The 26,677-nt window shown below is 42.8% G+C and overlaps 2 protein-coding genes across 6 annotated transcripts in view; one reads left to right on the forward strand and one right to left on the reverse strand.

Moving 5' to 3' along the window:
• The window catches only part of DNAH6 (dynein axonemal heavy chain 6), a 241,924-nt gene extending 219,174 nt beyond the window's left edge, over positions 1 to 22,750 (forward strand). The window contains exons 70-77 of the mRNA XM_053890890.1: positions 50 to 171; positions 7,537 to 7,666; positions 10,134 to 10,261; positions 13,309 to 13,494; positions 14,024 to 14,096; positions 15,048 to 15,199; positions 17,743 to 17,965; positions 22,480 to 22,750. Of these exons, the coding sequence (XP_053746865.1) occupies positions 50 to 171; positions 7,537 to 7,666; positions 10,134 to 10,261; positions 13,309 to 13,494; positions 14,024 to 14,096; positions 15,048 to 15,199; positions 17,743 to 17,965; positions 22,480 to 22,583 (1,118 nt within the window). The 3' untranslated portion in view covers positions 22,584 to 22,750. The remainder of the gene's footprint in view (positions 1 to 49; positions 172 to 7,536; positions 7,667 to 10,133; positions 10,262 to 13,308; positions 13,495 to 14,023; positions 14,097 to 15,047; positions 15,200 to 17,742; positions 17,966 to 22,479) is intronic.
• Positions 22,751 to 24,711: 1,961 nt separating this feature from the next.
• TRABD2A (TraB domain containing 2A) overlaps positions 24,712 to 26,677 on the reverse strand; it is a 61,139-nt gene continuing 59,173 nt past the window's right edge. For all 5 annotated transcript variants that reach the window (XM_019443226.2, XM_019443215.2, XM_019443237.2 and 2 more), the window contains one exon: positions 24,712 to 25,152. In XM_019443226.2, coding sequence (XP_019298771.1) covers positions 24,990 to 25,152 — 163 coding nt within the window. In that variant the 3' untranslated portion in view covers positions 24,712 to 24,989. The remainder of the gene's footprint in view (positions 25,153 to 26,677) is intronic.

Below are 26,677 nucleotides of genomic sequence, written 5' to 3' on the forward strand. Positions count from 1 at the left end.
AAGCTTGTCTATTTGAAATAGATTTGCCTTCTGTGTTTTCAATAAACAGGCATCTATTTTGCACCATTGGCTGATACACTACAAGAGTTTAAAGACTACATTGAAAATCTGCCTTTAATAGATGATCCAGAAATATTTGGAATGCATGAAAATGCCAACCTAGTTTTCCAGGTATGTGGCTTTTAACTTAAAATACGTTTCAATATTGTGTATATAAACTTGAAACATCAATAATCACCTCACTAGTTCTGTAAATGATAATATCCTTAAATAAACAAAGTAAATGTTTCACCTCAATTTCAGCATTCGATTCCAATTTAGCCTGTTCCCTCTGGATCCTTCACAAAATCCTAAGATCATCATCTTTTCTTCCCTGTTACTGGCCGCCTCCCTCATTTCCTGGCCTTCTGCCTACTCCATATCTACCTGCTAGTCCACTTTAACATGGGACTTTGGGTAATGATCCAGACAGTCCTTTCTCTTTCGTCCTTCTCCCCCCATGCTGAACAAATCTGGATGATATTACACAAAAGTTTATGGATCCACAGATGATTAAGTTACAAAAGTATAGTAACAAACATCAAAAGCCAATAAAACAGTGTTGTTTAAAAGTGTGGTTCATCAAGGTCACAGTACCAGATCCCAACAGTAGGCCCAAAGAGCAAACTGGATAATTTCTCTAAGACCTTATGATGCCCCACCATTACCCCAGGGGTAGTCCAAGTTCCTCAGCATGGCACTCAAGGCTTCCCCATGACCTATGTACTACATACCTTTCCAGTTTATTCACCTTCCATGGTCAGGCATCTGTGGATGAACCAAAGCCATGAACTAAGGTATGTCCCGTACAGCTCTGGAATACTATATAGGTAGGGGACTAGGTTTGGCTCACAAGGCTAAAGGGAATCATCTTCCTTTTCAACTTAAATTTTGCCCATACAAGTGTTAGAGGGCGAGATCTACCTGGATATCAATGAATCCACACAAAACAACAATGGAACTTCAGAAAAAAACTCCAGGAGGTCAATGCTCTGACACCTTATGTCATGATTTTCTACCATTAAAATTGCTTTGCTACTCAGCAAAGAGTTACAATAATGTCTTGTTTTTCATTAGTATACTTTCAGGAAGAAAAAGAAGTGACCAAACCAAGTGTTAATATTTACTTATATCTGACTGTTTGCTCTGGAGTGGGTTGGGCCTGGGGCAAGGGGTGAAAGAAGGGAAAGGGGAGTGTGGATATAGTAAGACTTGCGGCATCCTGTGAAAAATATAACACTGTTGGTAGAGGTAACACTCTTGGCAATGCGCACCTAGGAGTATAGTTTTGTGTTTTCCATTGGTTCAGAATGACTGAGAATGAGACAGCAAGCAGGTAGTGAACACCGTGGTATGCTTTTCTGTCTAGCCTCCCTTTCCCCATTTTTCTGATATTATGTGCCTTATTCCCATCTCTTTACTTTGGGACAACAGCCCCTTCCTCATTCCATGAAATTCTGGTAAGACCCCTTACCTTCAGAAGTGGACACGTGACTCAGGTCTGGCCAAAGGCAGCACTCCATCACCTCGTCACTCAAATTGGTCCATGGAGCAGGTACATGGACCATGTTGGGTGAGAGGGAGTTCTTCCCTAAGACATAGTATGTATAGATGCTAGGATGGGGGAAGGCTTTCTCTTTCCTTTGGAATCACTGGCTAGAATACTATATATGTGTAGCTGTCTGTGGCCTTACCGTTGACACCCAACCCATTCCCCCTACCACATGGAAGCAATTCATGTGCCATAAGAAAGAATGAGAGAAACTACAAAGCATGTATAAGAGAGAAAACATTAGGTCCATTCATGCCTGAGGCCCATGTGACTTGTGTTCCCTTCCCAGTGTATGAGCCCACAGATTTCTTTTCTTTGATTAGCTGATTTAGGCTAGATAATTCTGCCTGTCATCAACAGAGTCTTTACACAAAAGACAGAAATGATTCCTTCCTCAGTCCAGCAAACTATACTTACATAGATGCTTATTAGAAACTAGTAAAGAAAATTGGACCTTGGCCTGTGCATATCAATTGGAGATACAAGGCAGAAAGTGCCTCCCAAGAAAATAATAAGCATAAGTCAGGCGCCATCTGTATAGACTGTCTCTGTCTAGGCACAAACATATCTCTGTTATCTCTCTTCTCATTAGAAGCTGAATAAATGGAAAGGAAAAACCAACAGAGGGACAGAGCCACCTGGGTGGCTCAGTGGGTTGAGCTTCCGACTTCAGCTCAGGTCATGATCTCATGGTTCGTGGGTTCGACCCCGCGTCGGGTTCTGTACTAACAGCTCAGAGCCTGAAGCCTGCTTCAGATTCTGTGTCTCCCTCTCTCTGCCTCTCTCTCTCTCACTCTGTCTCTCTCTGTCTCTCAAAAACAAATGAACGTTAAAAACCAACAAAGGTTGAGTAAATATGTGGACGAAGAAAACATACTGAAGGATAGAGGATAGAAAACACCATCCAAAAGATACAGACTTGCCCTCTGCAAATCATCTGCTGTAAAAACAAAAAAATATGTAAATAAACAATGTGTTTTGGCATCTGAGATATGGTAGAAGACCTAAGCTGTATGAAAGAAAAAGCCAGAATCCAAGAACAGGCCAACATGTATATATGAAGGATGCCAGACTGGCTATACTAAATACTTAAGGACTCTTCTAGCCAACCAAGAAGTCAAGAAATAAAATAGAAAAGCCATATTAATTATTAGCACTGAGCAAGGAAACCAAACTATTTAACTATAGCATTAAGTAAATAACTTCATATGTGCTTAGGACCTAATGAATATGTCTATGTCAAAAGTCATATTTGAAAGGATGTCTATCATGCAGCATATAATTTTAACACTCATGATCTAAAATCCCAGGTCCTGAGGCCCCTCTTTCAGGTAAGTGGATGATGAGTGTTATGACGGAGGTTTCAAAGCCAAGGACTAGAGATTGGGGAGGGATAGATTGGGAAGACTTTAGGCAATCCCATGGAACACCCCTCCATACATTCTGGATATGTGCTTGTACACAGGCATCTAAACATGAAGAACTAAAAGAACTGCCCTCACAAGACCTGTGTGAGAGCCATAGAAAGGTTCCAACAAATATACATGAGAAAGATACCATGTTTCTGAATAGAAGAAAAATCTAGGAAAATTGTATATTTAACTAACCTTGGAATAGGAATTTCTATACACTAAAAAGCATAGCAACATTACAAACAAACATTAGAAAAAGCCAATAGATATGACTATCTCAAAAATATAAGAAAATTAAGAGTAATGACAAAGCAAGCATTTTTAAAACAACAAAAAAGAAACCTGAAAAGTTAACTGTCCACACGGAAAGACCATATGTTAGAACACAAGGTGAGTATCAATAGGTTTTAGAAGGCATATATCATACAAAGTGTGTTCTCCAACCACAATGGGATAAAGGCAGAAGTCAGTATAACTTCTAGCAACCAAAACAGTGTAGTACTGGCATAAAGACAGACATAGAGACCAATAGAATAGAATAAAGAGTCCAGAAATAAACCTTCACATTTGTGATCAAATAATTTTTGACAAGGGTGCCAAGACTATTCAATGGGGAAAGCACAGTCTTTTCAACAAATGGTGCTGGGGAAATAGGATATCCACATGCAAAAGAATGAAGTTGGACCCTTATCTAATACCATATATAAAAATTAACTCAAGGGATAAAAGACCTAAGTGTAAGACCTAAAACAATAAAACTTTAGAAGAAAACAAAGGACAGAAGCTTCAAGACCTTGAATTTGGCAATGATGTCTTAAATATGACACCAAAGGCACAAGTAACAAAAGAAAGAACAGACAAATTGGATTTCATGAAAATTTAAAATTTTATGAGTCAAAAGACACTATCACAAAAAAAAAAAAGCAAAAAGGCAACCCACAGAATAGGAGAAAATATTTGCAAATCATATACCTGATAAGGGGTTAATATCTAGAATATTTAAAGAATTCCTTAAAACTCAACAGCAACAACAAAAAACAAACAACCTGATTCAAAAATGGACAAAGAACTTAGTAGACATTTCTCCAAAGAAGATACACAAATAGCCAATAAGCGCATGAAAAGATGCTCAAGATCACCAATCATAGTTAAACACGAATCAAAACTACAATGAAATAAAACATCATACCCATTAGTATGGCTGCCATCAAAATAACAGAAAACAAGTATTGGAAACGATGTGGAAAAATTGAGACCCTTGTGTACTGTTGGTGGGAATGTAAAATGGTAGAGCCATTGTGGAAAACAGTAGTGTAGTGATTCCTCAAAAAATTAAAAATAGAATTAATATATGATCCAGCAATTCCACTTCTAGGTATATACCCAAAAGGACTGAATATTTGTACATCATGTTTGTAGAAGCATTATTCACAGTAGCTAAAACTTGGATGCAGCCCAAGTATCCATCGACAGATGATATGCAAAAAATGGTATATACATACAATGGAGCATTATTTAGCCTTAAAAAGGAAGGAGACTCTGCAGTATGCCACAACATGGATAGACTTTGAGGACATGATACTAAGTGAAATAAGCCAGTGATATATAAATACTGTATAATTCTATTTATGCGAAGTATTTAGAATAGTCAAAATCACAGAGACAGAAAGTAGAAAGGTGGTTGCCAGGGGCTAGGGAAAGGGAGGAATGAGGAGTTATTGTCTAATGGATAAGGGGTTTCAATTTTATAAGATGAAAAGAATTATGTAGATGTATGGTAGTGATGGTTGCACAACATTATTAATGTATTTACCACTGAACTGTATACTTAAAGATAGCTAAGATGATATTTTTATATTACCTGTATTTTAACACAAAGGAATTGGGGGGAAATGTTAATCTTATCATAGAATTACATCTGATAAATCAGTCATAAAAACACTAAAAATCAAAAGTGTGCAAAATGCAAAAATAATTTATAAAGATGTAATACAGATGACCAATGAATATATTTTTAAAATGCTCAACTCTGATAACCCTCCAAGAAGAGCAAAACAATGAGAAACTTTTTGCCTATTAAATTTGAAGACTTTTTAAGCAACAATATTAGTTCTTGCAAAGATAGGTCCTCTGATACACTATTGTTGGCAGTATAAATTGGTACAATGTTTAGAAATCAATGTAGTAATACTCAGTTTAAAAATATTCTTTTGGAAGGAGCACCTGGATGGCTCAGTTGGTTAAGCCTCCAACTCTTGGTTTTAGCTCAGGTCATGATCTCCCGGTTCTTGAGTTCAAGCCCTGCATTGGGCTCCACTCTGGCAGTGTGGAGCCTGCTTGCGATTCTCTCTCTGCCTCTCTCTCTCTCTCTCTCTCTCTCAAAAATAAATAAATAATTTTTAAAAATATATTCTTTTGGAAATATATCATTTAAAGAATTTCAGGGTGCTTGGGTGGCTCAGTCGGTTAAGCGGCCGACTTCGGCTCAGGTCATGATCTCGTGGTCCGTGAGTTCGAGCCCCGAGTCAGGCTCTGTGCTGACAGCTCAGAGCCTGGAGCCTGTTTCAGATTCTGTGTCTCCTCTCTCTCTGCCCCTCCCCTGTTCATGCTCTGTCTCTCCCTGTCTCAAAAATAAATAAAATGTTAAAAAAAAAATTAAAAAAAAATAATAATAATTTCAAATATAGTGGGTGAAATTCGTACACAGATATTCTACTCAGCGTTTTATAAAATCTAAAAACTAGAAATGTCCAAAAAAAGTAGATAAACAACTATATTAATTATTATGGCACATTTCATACCAGTCACACAGTCACTTAAAGCATGATTCATGAAGATTTTTCAGTGATATAATGTTCATGAAATTGAAAAAGAATGAATCTACATAAATTGTATGGGCTCAATTTTTTTCTTCTTTTTTTATTTAGATTCAAGTTAGTTAACACATAGTGTAGTATTGGTTTCAGGAGTAGAATTTAGTGATTCATCACTTAAATAAATTTAACACCCAGTGCTCATCCAAACAAGTGTCCTCCTTTTTTTAAATTTTTTTTTAATGTTTATTCATTTTTGACAGATAAGAAGAAACAGAGTGCAAGTGGGGGAGGGTCACAGAGAGAGGGAGAATCCCAAACAGGCTTCAGGCTCTGAGCTGTCAGCACAGAGCCCGACGCAGGGGGCTGGGAGATCATGACCTGAGCCATGACCTGAGCCGAAGTTGGACACTCAACCTACTGAGCCACCCAGGCACGCCCCCACCAATCATCCATTAGCCCATCTCCCCACCCAATACCCTCCAGCAACCTTCAGTTTATTCGCTGTATTTAAGAGTCTCCCATGGTTTATTTCCCTCTCTGTTTTTATCTTATTTTTCCTTCCCTTCCCTTATGTTCATCTGTTTGTATCTTAAGTTTCACATATGAGTGAAATCATATGATATTTCTCTTTCTCTGACTGACTTATTTTGCTTAGCATAATACACTCTAGTAATATCCATGTATGGGCTCAATTTTTTAAACTACAAGCACATATACAGAGAAAATATCCAAGTGGGGGAAACTAAAATTATAAATATCTCCGGAAAGCAGGATCATGAATATTTTTTCTTTATACTTTTCTGTATTTTCTAAATCTTCAGTAATAAACCATAATACCTTTTTTAATGTTTATTTATTTTGAGAGGAGAGAGCACACGTGGGGTGAGGGGCAGAGAGAGAGGAGAGAGAGTGCAGAGCCTAACACAGGGCCCCATCTCACGAACCATGAGATCATGACCTGAGCTGAAATCAGGAGTAGGTCACTTGACTGATCACCCAGGCACCCCATACTTTTCCTAATTGAAAAAAATGTTATTTAAATAAAAGTATGTTCCAAAACCGCATCCTCATTATTTCTTCTTCATTTTTAGCTAAAAAATTTTATTCATTTTTTATTGGAGTTAAATGTATATAACATAAAATTCACCATTTTAACCATTTTAAGTATACAGGTAGGTGGCATGAAAAACATTCAGATTCTTTTTCAACCAAAAATGTTTAAATGCACACTGACCACTATGTACAATTGACCCTTAAACATAAACTGCATGGTCCATTTATACACAGATTTTTTTCAATACACTACAGTACTATAAACATTTTCTCTTGTGATTTTCTTAATAACATTTTCCTCTCTTTAGTTTACTTTAAGAATACAGTACATAATACATATAATATACAAAATATGTTAACTGTTTATGTTATTGGTAAGGCTTCCAGTCAACAGTAGGCTATTATTAGTTATGTTTTTGAAGAATCAAGTTATATGTGGATTTTCAACTAAGTGGCCAGGAGGGGCAATGCCCCTGACCTGCACATCGTTCAAGGGTCATCTGTACTATGCATTTTGAATGAGTACATTTTACCAATTCTATCTTCAACAGAAAATTTTCCTTTTTTTGACAGTTGCCATTATATTTATGTTAAGTAAACTGTGCTGCACATTATTTTTTGAGAATTCCAGTCTTCACTGCTCTGTCTCTTTCCACCATTACAGTACAAAGAGACCAACACTTTAATCAACACCATACTTGAGGTTCAGCCAAGGTCATCTTCTGGTGGAGAGGGAAAAAGCAATGATGAAATTGTCCAAGAACTTGTTGCTTCAGTCCAGACCAGAGTTCCAGGTAACAAATACTCCCTGGCTTCTGTATATCATAGGACTTTTAGGAATAAACTCAGAAAGCTGAGTGATGAGCAGGTGTCCAAATCTGCTTTATTACATAGACTTTTCTTTATGTAGAGAGCGCTTCTGACATGGAGCTCTCCATTTATAGAGTGGAAACTTTGAGCACCTCAACAACCCAACTTCCAGAAGCATGAGGAGCAAGTTGGTTTCTAGCCCCGTGTAACTTTACCTAGACTCCTTCCTGAACTTCCTCATGTCTCTAGACCTGTGCTTCCCAAGACAGTAGCCACTAGCCACGTGTGGCTACTTAAATAAGTAAAATATAAAATTAATTTCCTCTGTTGCACTAGCCACATTTTGAGTGCTACTATATTGGACAACGCAGATAAAAAATATTTCCAAATTGTAAAATGTTCCATTCGACAGCCTTGCTCTAGAATCTCTCATTTTTTTCTCCATTCAAGAGAAATGGCTAAATTAATATCATCTTGTTTTCTGGTGAGTAAAGTTATCTTCCCGAAAGATCACAGAGATGTGCTCTCACACTTTTCTTACAGTGACGGTAGATATACACTTCTTAAGTCTACTATAAAAGTAAACTGTGTTTCTTCCTACTCACAACACTTTTGACACCAAGTATGTGGGCTCTTCCCTTACATAAGCAACACTCCAACTCTCTGGACACCAACAGGGTATCCGACAATCCAGTTATGACACTAACTAACCAGAGTTAGCACAGACCCCACAGGTTAAGTGCTCAATCCCACAAGACCACCCTCCGCTTCAGATGCCAATCTCAAGTCCCAAGTTGTGACCTATACTTCTGATCAACTGACTGTAAATCAGGTGTTCACACAAACCCCTTCTTAGGTGTATAATTTGCTAGAAAGGCTCAGGGAAACACATTTACCAGCTTGTTATAAAGGATATAATAAAGGGTACAGATAAACAACCACATGAAGAGGTACATTAGGGCTAGGTCTAGAAGAGTCCCAAGTGCAGGAGCTTCTGTCCCCATGGATTCAGGGTATGCCACCCTCCTGGCACATAAAAGTTCTCTAAACCCCTTCAGTTAGGGTTTTTATGGAGGCTTCATTACTAGGCATGATTGATTACATCATTAGCTGTTAGTGATGAACTCAACCTCCAGCCCCTCTCCCCTCCCAAGAAGTCAGAGGGAAAAGCTGAAAGTTCCAACCTTCTAATCACATGGTTGGTTCCCCTGACAAGGAGCCCCCCACCCTTCAGGGCTTTCCAAAGTCACCTCATTAACATATAGTCAGGTTTATGTTATGAATAATGAAAGATGCTCCTTTCATTCTTAACACTCAGGAGCTCTTCCAGGAGCTGGGGTCAAGGCCAAATAAATATTATAAAAAATGATGTTCCTATTACTCTTATTACTTAGGAAATTACAAGGGTTTGGAGACTCCAGCCAGGAAGAACCTGGGGCAAAGACAAAAATATATATTTTTATAACATCACAGTTCCAGAGACTGATTCTTGCAAATTCTCTGAAGACCTCCCCCCCCAGAAGAAAAAAGCCGGTGCAACCTCAGAAACCAGTTATCTCCTCCCAAAACAGGCCCTCAAAAGAATACCTCCTGAGTACAGAGTTCTGTTAATGTTGAGGAAAACTGAGTCAGTTATTTTAGGAAGCAATTTTTAACAAATATAAGATAGAGAACTGGCTGGAAAACGGATGCAGAGACGGATGGCTGGAAGACGGTGTACTTGGTTCATAGAGTGCCACTGACACCTAGGAGATTTTTCTCTCCAAGATTAATAAAACTTACACTTTCACTGAAATAAGCAATGCATCTGCTGAGGCTGAGAGGACAGGGATATGACTGGTTCAATAAGAGAACTGAGGGTTTGGAATAGGAGACTGGGACATGGGATGACCCAAGACTGGACCAACCCACAGTGCTGTGTGATTTTTCTATAGCAGTGGAAGTGCAAATTCAGAAGGAATTTGGTACATATACTTCAGAGCCACTCACTAACACTACTCAGATATGCAGGGGAAATGCTGGTCCTTCATTTTTTATAGCTTATATGAGCCTCCATTTGCTAGATTATAGGGAAAAGGAAGAGCAAAATTTTTAATCCAGCTTGAACCATGGGCCTAATAACTGAGTCAGTCCCTTTGAGTAATGCTCAGTAACAAGATAAATGCTAGTCTGCCTCATCCTTTGTTCTCCCCCTCCAACCCCCGTCTCTCTGAGATGCAATGCGGTGTGCAGAGAAGAGGGGGGCTTACATACCTGCATGGCAAAGAAAACTCAGGGTCCCTGCACCTCTGGTCTCAGAGATGGCCCTCGCCCACCAGGCAGCCGCTTGTCCACCCAGGCACCCCAGAAGTTGGCTTTTTAAAAGTTAAGATAAGTGTGTTACAATAGCAATGTTACGAGGACAGAAATCAATGATAATGGATCTGAGGAATCAGCATGTGTGTGTTTCAGAAACACTAGAAATGGAGAGTGCATCTGAGAGCCTTTTCACCAAGGATTCCCAAGGACGCCTTAACTCTTTGACTACTGTTCTCGGACAAGAAGTGGACCGCTTTAACCAGCTATTGAAGTTAATACATGTATGAGTGCTCCTGCCAGCATTGCTGTTGGGTACCAAAGCTTTGTAGAGAAATTATCATAATAAGAGTTTTCCATTCCCGTTCAACATTTCTGTTTGAATATGCTAATAAGTTTTCAAACGCAACTTGTCTAAAATTGAACGTACGTACCCTCCTCTAACGAGTCTGTTCCCTTTCTCTAATAATGCCTTCATCAGTATGTGACACTATAGATCCCCAGTCTCATGATCCTAACTCATGCCCTTAGGATTAGCACTGACTCTAGACCTTTGATCAAGGACCTAAGCACTGAATCTCTCTGGATCTCTGAAGAGATCTCACTGGATCTCAGAGAGATTCAGTGCTTGTTCCTAATGTCTAGTTTGCAGGTAGTAACAGTCTTTATGAAGACACTGAAAACAGAGTTTCTGCAAGTGTGGGCCACAAAATGCCTGAGATAGAATCGGCTGTGCTGCATGTTCAAAATGTAGATCCCCCGATCCCACTCCAGACCTCCTGAGTTTGAATTCCTTGAGAAGTTCCTGGGGTTATGAATTTTAAGTAAACTCCCCCAGATGACTCACTGCAACTAAAATTTGAGAACAACTATTTGGGCCTTTGCCTTCTGCTCAGGAATACTCTGGATAACCTTGCCTTTATAATGCCAGCTGAAGGCCTCCCTGGTTTCGCTGTGCATTACTTTGATATGGAAAACACACAACCCATTAGAGACCAAATATTGAGCATTAACCAGAAAAGTTTTGCTGCCAAGCAAGGACCAAATACCTAGCACAAAGTCAAGGCTCAGTGAGAAGATCGGGGAGGACAACTGGGGCAAATCTTTTATTAAAGCCAAAGACTGTCTCCTTATTAGAAAAGCAGTCTCCCAGTGTTGCTCATTGGCTAGCAATAGTTAGGTTGTGGGCTAGGGGGCAAGCTCCCTGTTGAGGCTGAAAGAGCCAGCCCTCCAGCTGGGATCCCTGGATGAGCTCACAAAGCAAGATTAAATATCTGCCCCATAGGGCTTCTTCAGGGCTGTTAGCAGAGAGGGAAGTGAATTTTTATCTTGTTTTGGCCATTGCATTTGGATGTCTTCATCCTAGCAGCTTCATCTCTGTCCTGGCTCATTCTGTGTAGGAGGTGCTGACCCCTTACCTGGCTACCTGGCCTGCTGACACTGGTATAGAGCGGACTAGATAGCATAGTCCCCAGGTGGGGACTCTGCATATTCAGCTGACCCAGTGCCCCCTAGCCCACAACCTAACTATTGCTAGCCAATGAGCAACACTGGGAGACTGCTTTTCTAATAAGGAGACAGGGAGCCATACCCCAGGTGCAAGGGTGGCTGGGAAATACAGTCTCTATATGAAATTGCTAAATCCCTTATGTGCCCAGCTAAAACTAAAGAAGTACTGTTGTTCAGATGACAGACACAAACCTTGCTCATGTCTTGCCTCTTCCACGTCATGACTTTGCACCCAGTTGAAGACAGACAAATCCTCTTGTCACTTCCTCCAAAAAGTCTTCCTGACACACCAGCCCTTCCCTCCCCCATCAGATAACTTAAGGAACCCTCCTCAGGGCTCCATCATTTCGGGTGTCTGTGTCTATCGCTGTCCTCACCAAATTACCTTGTAATTACCCCTCCATGGGGATGGCTCCCCCGTAGGACAATGAACTTCTTAAAGAGAAGAAAACTAGTTAAATTAGTCATCTTTGATCCCCTAGTCCCTGACACATACTAAATCTTCATGAATCTTTGAATGTGCAAGTGAAAGAGTGTGGCTCTGAGGTCTCCTTGTGGTCACGACTTCTGGTCAAACATTACTGTGTACCAATAATGAAGGAATCCACCTACAGGAAGGAGAGAAAGGAGGAATCCTGGAAGAAGCAGCCTGCAAAGCAATCAGGAATCCCAGCCGAGCACTTCTATCTGAGGGAGGGGTGGTGGCCTGCCCCCCCCCCCCAATCCTGACCTCTGCCCAGTCCTAGAAGACCCTAGCAGCCTAATCCCTCCCTCTCTGGAACCTTCTGTAAGTCTTCTCTGTGAGTCTTCTGCCACCGTTTTCCATTTTCGGTTTCTAAGGTGGAGTGCTGTTTCCGCCCTGGCTGAGGGTCTCCTTGCTCTACAAGGCTGCAAATGGTTCCTCAGACCCTAACTAAGGGCAATTGAATAACAACTCTTCCTACCACTCATTGCCTCTCATGAACAGAGACGGGAATGGAAGGAATGGAAGGCTGACTAACCTTGTTTATCCACATACCGCCTATCTCTAGAACTATGTGCATATGGTCCTGGACCTTATTTTGGTTTTGAATCAACATAAATTTGGCCTCTAACATCCTTCTATAGTATTTTCCCAGTATACTGCAGTGGTTTACACAAAACCAGAACCGTGCAGACCATACCAATCTATATGCCCCACCTTCGTCTTTAGCCAAGTAACAAATATTACCCTGTACTTCCCAGGGCTGCTGCCAGCCCAGCATCTCCCGGGACTACTGCCTGCCTCTGTCTTTTGTTGTGGGGAGGGGAGGGCAAGGGTCATGTCTTAAGGAAGTGTTTCTAGAACAAGGGGACTCTGGTACCAGCTGAAAGATTGGTCTCCCCTAAGAATCTCCCCTCTCTGCTGTAACTTCAGAGGCCATGGGAAGCCCCTGGGCAGAAATCACCAGTGGTAAGAAGCAGTTCCCACTACCAACCCCATGGTTCCCAAATAACTATCAGGCCCATTTTTCCTTCAGCCTGGAGGAGAGCTGCTCGTTGGTATTTCTTGAAGCCACTTCTCTAGGCTTCAAGGGATATTTCTCTTCCTTCCCTCTTTCTACTTCATTGGATTCTGCCATTAACAGTCTGAACCATCCCCCACCCCCAGGCCTTACACCCCTATGGTCACGTGTTGTAAAAATGGGCAAAAGATTGAAGAGTCTGGCCCAACAGACAGTGTGCAGAGAGGATGGAGCAAGGGGGCCCTTCGGCCCAAGGCAGTACTGCTGACACAAATGAGTGGCACTCTCACTTGATAATTACATCTGTGAAAGGCACCTACTCATTCTTGTTCTTTCAGACTTCTCTGGAGACACTCAACAAAGCTATTGCTGGCCTTGTGGTGATGTCTGAGGAAATGGAGAAGGTGTACAACAGTTTCCTCAACAACCAAGTTCCCTCTCTGTGGTCCACCACAGCCTACCCATCCCTGAAGCCACTAGGATCGTGGGTCAAAGACCTGATCCTGAGGACTGCATTTGTGGATGTAAGAAAATTCACTTCTTTGGGTTTGATGAACACAGTAGGCCTTAAGGTCCTTAGGAAGCCCTAGCTAACTGAAATATTAACAACTGTTGAGGGATCATCTGAGCCCAAAGAAATAGAAACTTCCAGAATGGCATCAATTTGAAAGTCATGTTCATTATAAGGTACTTTGCCCTTGGCCTTTATCCCTGTATCCCACTTTAATTCCAGGCCAACCTTGGAGTTTCAGATCTCATTCATGGGATCCCACTGTGAGGCACAGAACCAATCTGACATGGGTCCAAACTTCTAGGTGTGACCTTGCTGCAGTCTCCTCTCTTCCACACCCCCTATAATAACCAGGTTCTGGATTTACGGTCAGGCTATTGGGTGAGGAGGGAGACAGACAGGTAGGGAGAATGGGACTGGTGACTAACTCAGGCTGGTTAAGATTCTGTCTCCTGAGAGGCCCTCCAAAATATGATTCTGACTTAAATGACAAGCTCCACTTCAGAAAAACAATACATAATGGTGTAATGTTTCTCCTTTAGTTGTGGCTCAAAAGAGGGCAGCCTAAGTCCTTCTGGATCTCCGGTTTCTTCTTTCCTCAAGGATTTCTAACAGGTAACAACCAGTGCTTTCCCAAGAAAAATCCCACGAAAGATCATGCTGGGTTTCTAGGAACTGGGGGAAAGGCAGGGCTGCTAATGACCTAACTATGGATTACTGATTATAGGGCAGTTCAATAAGGCCCTGCTCCTTCGCACTTGCTGGGGAAAAGGATGGCAGGAATAGCAGATGCTCCCCAACAGCCTAACCCCTGCCCCTCTTGGGCTGTGCAAGTTCGAGCACTCGATACGACATGAATGCCCACGGCACGCCCCAGTTCCCCACGTGACCCATGCTGGACGGGTCTCCATGCTGCTCTCCACCTGCCCCAGCCCCACCTCAGAGCAGCTTCCTTCTTTCTAAAGAACATTCCTTCACTCATATGTGGATCCTGAGAAACTTAACAGAAGACCATCGGGGAGGGGAAGGAAAAAAAAAAGAGAGGGAGGGAGCCAAACCATAAGAGACTCTTAAAAACTGAGAATAAACTGAGGGTTGATGAGGGGTGGGTGATGGGCATTGAGGAGGTCACCTGTTGGGATGAGCACTGGGTGTTGTATGGAAACCAATTTGACAATAAATTTCATATTAAAAAAAAAAAAAGAACATTCCTGTCAACCTTCCATCGGCCCTCGACTCCAGCTAGAGGACCCAGGCCTAATCTGTCTTTTGAATCCCTCAAATCTCCGGCACTGGCTTGTCTCTCACTCACTGGCAGAGCAGTGCACTAGAGCCATGACCTTCTTCCCTCTCTTCCCAGCTGTGCCATGGCTCCACCCCTCCCAGCATCACCACAGGCTTCCTGTCTAATGAGCTAATTCAGAATAAGGTGTTAATGGTTGGGACTTCTCGAGGGGGAGGAAGCTCTCAAATGCTAGAGCAGCCTGGTTGAGGCAAACAGAGGCCATGTTTGAGAAGCGGCAATGTCGTTTGGAGGACCCAGCTTTCTGGTTTTCATTTTTATAGGAACTCTTCAAAATCATGCTCGGAAACACAATTTGCCTATAGACGAGCTGAGCTTCAAGTACAACATGATTCCTATCTATCGGGATCAAGCGGCAGTTATAGAAGCTGCCAAGACAGTGCAGTTTGGACAAGAACTGCCCATGGACTTGGAGGTACCGTTCCCTGACTAGTTACAGCAGAGCAGCTCTGTCCCACTCACATTTGATATCTCAGCCAACCTCCCCTGCCCCACTCCCCTACTGGCTCCCACATGCAGCAGCGTGAGAGGCAGGACGAGACTCATACCCCTCAGACAAGCTCCCCAGGTCTGCAGTGACTCGATAGGAAGTGCCTAAATTAGTCCAATTTGTAGAGATATTTTTTAAAGCAACACTGTTTATTTCTTTAGATACCTACAGCAACTCTCTCTTTCTTATGGAGAATGATGTTAAATAAGGGCTTTAGCAAGATGTTAAAAACAAGGTTTCAGAATCAGGCAGGGCTGAGTTTAAATTCTGACTTTCCCCTTTGCAGCTGTGTGTGCTAGAATGATGACTAACATGTCTGCACCTCAGTGTTCTCATCTGTAAAATGTGGCCAATGCCACCAACCTCAGAGCTGTAATGCAGTGTAAATGAACTAGCACATAGTGCTCCCACAATAAATAACTATTATTATAGGCTGGATGTATTTGCTGTTCACTCAATTGCCTCCTAGTGGAATTGATATACTAACTTCATACATTATATAACCATAAATACATGGCATAACTAATAGGAATGCACTAAGGAAGCAGTTTAAACTCTTTCCTTACATAGTTTCCTCCTTCTAGAGCAGAAGTTCTCAAAATGTGGTTCATTGGCATCACCTGGGAACTTACTAGAAATGCAAATTCCAAGGACCCATTCCAGATCTACTGAATCAGAAACTCTGGGCTGAGACCCAGAAATCTGTACTGTAACAAGTCCTACATGGGGCTGTTAGCCCACTAAATTTTGAGAACCACTGCTCTAGAATATCAGTGATTCTCAACCTTAACTGCAGGTTAGAATCACCTGTGGAGCTTTTTAAAAATCCCAATACCCAATGGGGCGCCTGGGTGGCTCAGTCAGTTGAGCATCTGACTCTTGATTTGGGCTCAGATCATGATCCCAGGGTCATGGAATTGAGCTCTGCATTGAGCTCCGCACTGAGTTCCCAAGCTGGGCATGGAGACTGCTTGGGATACTCTCACTCTCTCTCCCTCTCTCCCTCCCCCCTCCTCTCTAAAATAAAATTTAAAAAAAAAATCCCAATGCCCAGACTACATCCCACTTACATCAGAATCACCCCAATATCATTAGGCATCATTATTTTCCAAAGCTCCCCCAGGTGACTCCAGTGCACCACCAGAGATGAGAACCCCTGCCGCCCATCCGAGCCACCCAACTCCGATGTGCTGAGATGCAATGGGGGAGTGCAGCCCTGCCTCAAAGCACCCGTCCACACCTTAGAAACATAACTTTACACACAAGCAGGGCCACTGTTAGCCCATTTGCCACCTTTGCACAGCTTAGGAAAAGACACTCCCTCTGGGTGGATGCCCAGATGGCTCCCACACATGGCTTGGCAAGGGGGTAGCAGGATGGTTTCCAGCCTCCACTAAGGCAGACCTGCACAAGTGTGCATAGCAGCCCCCAAAACAGGAAGGCCTGCCCCACCCTTCGTAGCCGAGAGACAAAGTTCGGGACACCAGAAAGTAAAGACCAGCCAAAAAGAGCTTACTGTCCTTTTATTCACTATAAAAATATACTGCCTGTGTCCATACCGCTTGGCCATCTGCCTGCAGGTGAGCGGCTCCAATTCTCCAAAAGATAATCAGCTCCACAAGTGGCCAAATTCACTGTTTGAGGAAGGATGACACAGAAGCCCACAATTGGCAGAACTTGTATACCAGTGGTGGCCTCCAATCACAGGACACCAAGGGCAAGGTTTTTCTCTGTCTCTCTCTCTCTCCCCCTTTAATAGAAACAAGAATCTAGCATAATTTCTAAAAACAAAAAGGGAACTTTCCATAGTCTGCAACAGTCCATACTCTGCAGGTATCAAGACAGATATACAATCTATCTTTAGGAGGCACCCAGGTCCTTGAAAGACCTTGCTAAAAAGAACATGATAATCACAGCCCTCCTATCCTATCTGCTTCCCATGCAAAGGAGCAAGTCATAACACTGTATCAGACAGTCTGAAGCCCATAAATGGTATCCCCTATTAAAGATCCTGGTAGAGTGTGGAAAGTTTGAGATTTGGTGTCAAACAGAAGCAAGTTATTTTACCTTTCTGAGTCTTGGTTTTCTCCTCTCTAAAATGTAATAACAGCAGGGCACCTGGATGGCTCAGTTGGTTAAGCATCCGACTTCAGCTCAGGTCATGATCTCATGGTTCGTGAGTTCGTGCCTGACGTTGGGCTCTATGCTGACAGCTCGGAGCCTGGAGCCTGCTTCGGGTTCCTTGTCTCCCTCTCTCTCTGCCCCTCTCCCACTCATGCTCTGTCTCTCAAAAACGAACAAACATTACAGAATTTTTTTTAAATAAAAAATAAAAACAAAATGTAATAACAGCAATCTCTAGAGTGGTTCTTAGCATTAACTGGTGAGGATGTGGGACTCGGGAAATGGCCCACAACAGCTAATCCCCTTCTCCTCTTCTCACCTTTAAACTTCTGGTTATCTTCCAGTTGCCCTCTCCTGAAGATGGTGTTCTTGTTCATGGAATGTTTATGGATGCTTCTCGATGGGACAATACAGAGATGGTGATAGAAGATGCACTGCCAGGACAGATGAATCCAATGCTGCCTGTGGTGCATTTTGAACCTCAACAAAATTACGTGCCAAGCCCAACACTTTACCATTCCCCACTTTATAAAACAGGGGCCCGGGCAGGAACACTCTCAACCACAGGTAAGGATGTGCTAAGATTGGTAAAAAAAAAAAAAAAAAAAATGATGACAAAATGCAAACTTACCAACTCCAAACACAAAGCCATAATGTGTGAGGGAGATCTTAAGCCAATTAGCAAGACTTAAAATGAGGCCACTTATAATATACTAATTTATAGATTTTATGTTTTCCTTCTTTTACCACTAAGTATGGGCTGACATTATAAAACAAATGCTTTCTTTCTATTAACCTAATAAGTAGAAAATAGAGCTTATTGAACAGTGACTTCTAATTTCAAAATGATGGACTAAGTAGACAGGAGTCTCTCACCAAAGTCACTGAGACTCATCACAGAAAACAGATTTAAAAATAAACCCAGGGCGACTCTGGTTAAACGTCCGACTCTGGCTCAGGTCATGATCTCGCAGTTCATGAGTCCAAGTCCTACATTAGGCTCTATGCTGACAGCTCAGAGCCTGGGGCCTGCTTAGGATTCTGTCTCCCTCTCTCTCTGCCCCTTCCCCACTCATTCTCTCTCTCTTTCTCTCTCTCTCTCTCTGAAATAAATAAACATTTTTTAAAATGGCATTAAATAAAATAGCATTAAATAAAAATAAACCCAAAACAGAATGCTGTGTTGCAAAAAGGGAAATCTGAGTGGGTCTGAAACTAAGATGCAGCCCTGACAAAAGGAACCAGGTAGAAAGAAAGCCATATCAACAGGTAAGCTGAATGCACACAGCTAAAGAGTGAGCAGAGAATGAGCTGAGGAGTCAGTTTTTTAAAAAAGTGACATTGTGAAAAAAATTAAAAATAAAATAAAAAATAAAAAAATAAAGTGACATTGTGAAAGGAGCCAAATTTTCCAATATTTATCTAGTAGGCAATCTGGAAGGAGAAAGAGAATGGAAGAGGGATAATATTTGAAAAAATAATGGCTGATAATTTCCCAGAACTGAACAAACACTTAAGTCCTCAGATCACAAGGTCTCACAAAGTGGCAGGTATGATTTTTTTTTAAAGCATACAACAAATAATTAAATTTGAAAAGATATATCAAAGTGATTCTTAACACTATCAGTGATAAAGAAAATCCTCAAAGCAAAGATTTAAAATATATTAATACACTGGGACTAAAATTCCCAAGAATGAGACTCAGATTGACATCAGACATCTCTCTCTTTATCCACACAGCGCACATAAAAAGATAATAGACAAACACCTGCAAAGGCTGTGGGAAAATAACTTTGCACCAGAACTGCAAAGGCAATCAAATTATTTAAAGGAAAGGTGTAATAAAGATCTCTTTGGACATACAATGGCTCTAAATTAATCACCACTGGCCCTCTAAAACACACACACACACACACACACACACACACTTAAATCTGTAATACTTTGACCATAAAAATGATTTCAATAATAACTTGAAACTAAATTTCCAGATGAGAGAAATATAGGAGAGGGAACAGGGTAGAAAGAATTAAATTTTCTCATTTGAATGGAGAATACAGATACTGATAAATATTTTTCTAATAAAATCTTCAATTAAAGTATATTCTCAAAGAGTAACATACAGAATGGAACTACAATAGACACTTATCATGTCTCGATCTCCCACTCCCATGACAAATCTAAAAACATTTTAAAAGGTATTTTTAAAATTAATGGCATGAACAAGTTTTTATGTGGACATAAGTTTTTATTTATCTCGGATAAATACCTAGGAGTGGAAAGACTAAACATGTGGTATGTACATGTTTAACTTTTTAAGAAACAGCCAAACTGCTTTAAAAGAGGCCATACCATTTAACATTCCTACCTGCAGTGCATAAGGGCTCCAGTTCCTCCACTTCCTACCACTTAGGATGATCAGTCCTTTTTGATTTTAGATGACAGCCAGCTAGCTAGCTATCTAGATGATAGAATATGTGGTATCTTCTTGTGTTTTTACTTTGCAGTTCTCTAATGACTAATGACATTAGCCATCTTTTCTGGTACTTATTTATATCTTCTTTGATGAACTGTCCAAGTCTTTTTCCCATTTTTTAAAAGTCATTTGTCTTATTGCTAGCTAAAATTCCAACAGAAATTATCCTTTTGGCAAGAGGAACCAAGAAAAGGTAGTAATTAAAATGAAGTTGTACTGACACAAGACTCAACAGATAGATCAAATGCACTGGAGAGAGAGCCCAGAAACACACTGTGTATATGTGGGAACTCAGCATATAATAGCAGCATCATTTTTTTTATTATGAAATTTATTGTCAAATTGGTTTCCATACAACACCCAGTGCTCATCCCAAAAGGTGCCCTCCTCAATACCCATCACCCACCCACCCACCCTCCCACCCTCCATAAACCCTCAGTTTGTTCTCAGTTTTTAGGAGTCTCTTATGTTTTGGCTCCCTCCCTCTCTAACCTCTTTTTTTTTTTTTTCCTTCCCCTCCCCCATGGTCTTCTGGTAAGTTTCTCAGGATCCACATAAGAGTGAAAACATATGGTATCTGTCTTTCTCTGTATGACTTATTTCACTTAGCCTCACATCACACTCTCCAGTTCTATCCACGTTGCTACAAAAGGCCAGATTTCATTCTTTCTCATTGCCACGTAGTACTCCATTGTGTATATAAACCACAATTTCTTTATCCATTCGTCAGTTGATGGACATTTAGGCTCTTTCCATAATTTATCTATTGTTGAGAGTAGCAGCATCATTTAAAATTGGTGAGAAAGAGACAAATTATTCCACAAATGGTGCTGACAACCAAACTTAGACCCTATCTCATACTATAGAGAAGAGTAAATCACAGGTGGATTCTTTACACTTAATCATCACTAAACTTTCTTTTTCTTTTTTCTTTTTCTTTCTTCCTTTATATTTGAGAGAGACAGAGAACATGTGCACATACGAGACTTGGGCAGAGGGGCACGGGGACAGAGGGGGAGAAAGAGAATCTTAAGCAGGCTCCATGCTCAGCACAGAGCCCAACATGGGACTCAATCCCACAACACTGGGATCATGACCTGAGCTGAAACCAACAGTCAGATGTTCGACCAACTAAGCCACCCAGGCACCCCTCATCACCAAACTTTAAAATTATTACTAACCCTAATGAAATAATATCTCTACGTAATAATTATCAACATCTGCTAACATGCCAAGAAAGACAATCAGACATAAGGTACTTCCTGATGTAAGTACACACCACCTCTTCAAGTATTCTTGCCCAAAAAACTCAAACCTGAATATGATCATGTCTCTAGATCTAACCACCCCCTTTACATGAATAGAGGAATATATTTATTTTTTAAATATTTTTGTTAACGTTTATTTTATTTTTGAGACAGAGAGAGACAGAGCATGAACGGGGGAGGAGCAGAGAGAGAGGGAGACATAGAATCAGAAGCAGGCTCCAGGCTCTGAGCCATCACCCCAGAGCCTGACGCGGGGCTCGAACTCACGGACTGCGAGATCATGACCTGAGCTGAAGTCAGACGCTTAACCGACTGAGCCACCCAGGCGCCCCAGAGAAACATATTTAAAATCACCACAGGGATGCTGTCAGCAAAGTCCAGACTCTGGGAAACTTTATAGGACAAACAGCCTTGTTATTTCAACAATTACAAGGGGGTGGCAAAAGGAACAGAGGGGTAACCTACCAACTGAAGGAGATTTAAGAGACACATCACTATTGCAAGGCACGGATCTTACTTGAATCCTGAATCAAACTAATGCAATACACATACAGTGTGTGTGTGTGTGTGTGTGTGTGTGTGTGTGTGTGTGTATACCATTTATATACCATTTATACTAGAAAATGTCACTCAAGTCCCTGCCAAGGCACTGTGGCAGGGCATGGCATACAAAGGTAAGGAAAGGGGAGATATAGGCTTTCTCTGCTGGGGACACCACCACCTTTCCCCAACTTCTACACAGACTGGGTTTGCTGTGAATGCAGTGTCATCTTGAGGGCAGAACCCTCTTCTTCTCACACTCATCCTGGCCCCTCATACAGGCCCACAGTAAAAAAAGTGCAAAAGTGACCTCTTATTTCAGATGTCCCAGAGCTGAGGACAAAATATCTGCTATTGCACTTGGTCATTTCAGGAGCACTGGTGCCTAACTGCAGGGTAGAACAGAGGATGGATGGATGGATGGATGGATGGACGGATGGACGGATGGACAGACAGATGGACAAATGAATGGATGCCCAACCTACCAACTGCATCCTGAGTCCCACTAAAAGCTCAGGGCTGAATCTATTCCAATGTTCCATCAGTCAGACTGCGGAGAATTTGAAACATACTTTACAAGGTTATACAAAGTCAAAGTTAGGTCCTAAAGGATCATTTGTTCTAACATCTTCATTCTATAGAGTGTAAAACTGAAATATGTAGAGGACTATTTACCCGTTATCTACAGAGGCTGAGTCAGGTCTGAAACCCAGGTGTCTTGACTCTCACTACACTGCTCTTTGCATCAAGGGGTTATTCTTTAAGTAACAAGCCTTTGTCCTTGTATCCTTTACTAGGTCATTCCACCAACTTTGTGGTAACTGTGCTCTTACCCTCCAAGCGGTCCAAAGATTACTGGATTGCCAAGGGGTCAGCTTTGCTCTGCCAACTAAATGAGTGAGAAGTTGCCACCTCCTGCTAAAAAAGAACCAGGCCAAGAGTCTTTCCTGATGGGGACAAAGGTCCGTGTAACATATGCAAGCAAAACAGCTATACTTCTGGTCTGACTTAAGGATGGTTAGTGTGGCTTTTCTCTTCTAACCTAAAATAAAGTGTCTGAGTGCTTCATTGAGTTGGTAATTCAAGCTCTGATGCGAAAGCAGTGGGTTCAGCACTCACCTCTTAAACCTGCTCCCCCTCCTCCATACGAGAGTCAGGCAGCTTCCCATCAGTAACTTGGGGGGAGGGAGGGGGGTGCCTGGGCAGAGTCAGAATTCACCAATTCCTTACCCAGATGGGCTTCCTTCCTCTTCACGCTGACATAAAAGGCCCAGTGTACATTTCAGTCACACGGCCCCAGGTGCTTCCATTTCTAGACGAGATTAAGGCTCAGATCCCAACATATGGGAGGCAGATGAGCAAGTGAGCTGGACAACAAGCTCGTGACCCTATGGTGCCAGCTCCCCCACTCTACGGGCCTATCCCACCATCCTTAGAAGAGCTTGCTGTGCTTCACAGAAGTGGAGATTGGCCCTGCCCAAGGACAGAATTTCCACTTCCACTTTAGGATGAACCTGTAGAAAGCATCCAAGTCCCACCCAGGCGCACCAGAGCCCCTGCCGCCTCAAAAGCAGAGGTGGTTGGGCCAGTACCGAGATGGAGCAGTCACCTGTGGCAAACCATCTTGTGTCAGCCGTGCCAACAAGGGTCTGTTTATGTCCTCAGCCATAATATGAGTCACGAAACCGGGAACCACCCAGCTAGCATGTGGTCCTCTGGATAAAGACACACCACCCCCTTCCAGAAATTTGGAAGAACTGAATCAGGCCCAGTAATCCCACCTTCCCCTTTTACCTCTGCCTTCATCCCCATAGCTATCAAAGTTAAGAACAGACTCAAGTCGCAGAGTAGCAGCGAACAATTCTTTTACTTAGAGCTCAGAGCAGGAACCGAGACGACTCTTGCCGTTCCAAGCAGGAACAGGTGCTTACTAAGCCACGGGAATGGCTGCAGCCGCAGAAGTCAGAAGCTGACATCCGGCACCACAGCAGCTGTAATTCCAGGTCAGAAAGCTGTAGGAAACTGAGCCAACCTCACAACTGTAACACGCTCGTGAAGCAGGTGACTGGACAGGGAAACGCACGGCCTGGCCACTGCACAAACTTCTGTCTGCTGGAGCCTACCCGTAACTGCCACCACTACTGAAGAAAAGGTCTTCTGTTCCCCTTGAACCCTCCAAGTCTCGCATAAGTCTATGCCATTAGGAGAATCTCGGTCATAGCAGCAAGGGAATCTGGGAGAGTTTAGCCCTCCTCCCCCTGCAATACAGAGAGTACAGAATGGAGCGAAGGTGGAGGACATGCATCCTGAGTACCATCGCACCACTCTTTAAGTAGACCCGGAAGACCTTCTGGGCCCTGGAAATGACTGAGAATGCACCCCCAAGAAAGTCTAGGAAGGGAAGACCACAGAACTGCAAGCCCAGGCAGTCAAGCTTACCATAAACCAGATTAGAAACAAACACATCTACTTCCAAGTCCCGGGCAGACCCTCTGGGTTTCTGTGAGCTGCTTGAAGGCCCATAAGGAAACCTTGTCACGGGGTGGGTGTGGTGACTGAACAGGAGGTGGGGTGGGAGGTAGGGCCAAAAGTTCCCATTTGAGACTCAACTGAGACAATTCTACTCTCATTGTATAGAGACTCCCTCATAAGATTTTATTTATAAAAGGCATCAGCATATAAATAAATAACAAGACAGGAAGGGGGAGCGTTTGAAACCCACTTTCTTACACAGCACCTCTGACAAAGCCTACCATTCATCCAGTCTTCAGCATGTTGGTGAGACACTCACATACATAATTAAAGCACGTGTCAGAGCGCAGGAAACAGAACAAAGCTCCTATGGCCTACTCTCCCCCGAATCCATAACCAGGAGTAGGAAGAGGAGCAGCAGGAAGGAGAAAAGGGTCAGGATCCAAAGTGGCAGGTAGGACCAGTATGAGTAGGGCCCAGGGGTAAAGCAGTGACAATATTCAGAGGGTGTGAGCAAGAGTTGTTTGCATAACATATACACATTGTGGGAAAAAATCTACAAAGAAAAGACATTTAATTATTTCCGTGTAATTCATTTACAATTATTTTCATACCAGTCATTATGTTACAAAACTGTACACCTACCCCCAGCACTGCTGGATAACCCAGAGTCGTTCCTTGGAAAGAGAAGAATCAACTTTTATTCTCTCTTTTCCTGGGTTGGGCCTATCAAGGCCAGAACAGGGTGTGGAGTACAGGAATGGCCATCCTTCAAGTCCAAGGGGTCAGGGGCCTGGCCTGGCTCCTCCCGTCATTGCAGGAGGGGTGCCTCTGTTTAGAAAGCCAGCACCAGCACCCAGAACACAGGAGTCCAGAGAGACAGACAGGCACTGCTGGCTACCATCTGGCTGTGGCGGGAATGCCCATGGCGAGGGAGCTGCAGCTCGGCAGAGATGTGCCTATCCAGAACAGGGACCTGGAGCTGTGGGACCTCAGCACTAGGAGGGAAAGAAAAAAACAGAAGCTCAGAGCACAGCAGGAGCCACTGGATACTCCAGGGCCCCCAAACGCCCACACAGCTTCTTTTCATCTCCCTGCTTTAAAGACGAGAATGGATCTTAGTATGTTAATAGGCTTCCTGTGTCTCTGTCCCTCGATACTACCACTACAACAAAACCAAGTAATACAGGTGCTAAGACCAGCATAACAGACAACTCTCCCTTGGCTACATGGTTCTTGCTTCAAAGATTATTAAAACTCTAGGTGTAAGAAGGCCCAACTCAGATTTGCTTATCATTGGCCTTTGGGCAATCTCAGGCAGGGCCCCTCCTCTCTGACCACACATAGAGGCACATCCAGGCCATGAGGTGTCCTCCCTGGGTCTCTGGCTCTCTCCCCTACCCCAGCTCACATCCGGTGTGAACACCATGCAGACATCCCAGGTCAAGACAGTATGAGCTGAGGGGCCCAAGATCTCAGGCTCACCCGGACCTTTCAGCTCAGCTCTGGTGTAAAGTGGCCAACTCCAGGCCACCTTAAAAGGAAATGGCCCAAACTGAAAAAGTACTGAACCGGTCAGTTTATTCCTCCACCAATGAAGGATGGTTGGAGAGCTACCCTTGGTCATGTGGAACATGGACACCAACAGGATCCCTGTTCTCCGGGTCCCATTTGGCTGCTAGCTTCCATCTGTTAAAAAATGCCAATCCCAGAGCACACCGGACGCCTGCTTCGAACCTTTCAGTGGCTCCTCACTTCCACAGGCATGAGACTCTCTGTCACTCCACTCCATTTCCTGTCTGGACCCACACCACCCCACTTGACTCTTCCTCCCCTTCCCCCCTCCCCCCACCCAGCTCCAACCATAATTATTTCATCTTGGTTTCTTCAACATGCTCACTCTCTCCAGGCCTTCAAACTGTTCCCTTTGCTTGGAATTCCTTCCCCTCCTTGCTCAGCTATTTATCCATTCAACATTTATTATCAAGCACCTATGCAGGTACTGGATCCCTGAATCTCCTGATCCAGACTCAAAAGTTCTGGTCATTGGGCTTCACTTTGTCAGCCTTCTACTCAGCATCAGCCAAAAGGTACCTTCACTCAGGGAGGCCTTTCCTGACTACTCCCCCAACCCTAAATAGTAACTTCCAACACATACACAAGCACATTCCCACAGCACCCTTTCAAAATTGGGCTTCCTCCCTAGAATGCAAACTCGATGAAGGCAGAGAGCTAATGCCCGTCTGGTGTACTTCAAAGCCACAGCACCCGACACAACAGCAGGCACCCAGGAGGAACTCAATACATTTGGGCTGAACTGAACTGGATCCTGGATCCCAGGCCTCTCTGGTGTAGTTCTTCCAGAAGCCTTATGCCCTGCAGACCAGGCTGAGTCACCACCTTTGACTCCTCCATCCACCTCTGATCCACCTCCTAAGCATCTTCCGGGAGTGCATTCTGTGGTCACCACGCTCTCTGTAAAATGTGGGGGCTGAACAAGCCTGTTCCCTGTTGCTTCCAGCT

This window comes from Panthera pardus, unplaced genomic scaffold (assembly GCF_024362965.1).
Source record: "Panthera pardus isolate Hobbes unplaced genomic scaffold, ASM2436296v1 HiC_scaffold_26, whole genome shotgun sequence".
NCBI classification, from domain to species: Eukaryota; Metazoa; Chordata; class Mammalia; order Carnivora; family Felidae; genus Panthera; species Panthera pardus.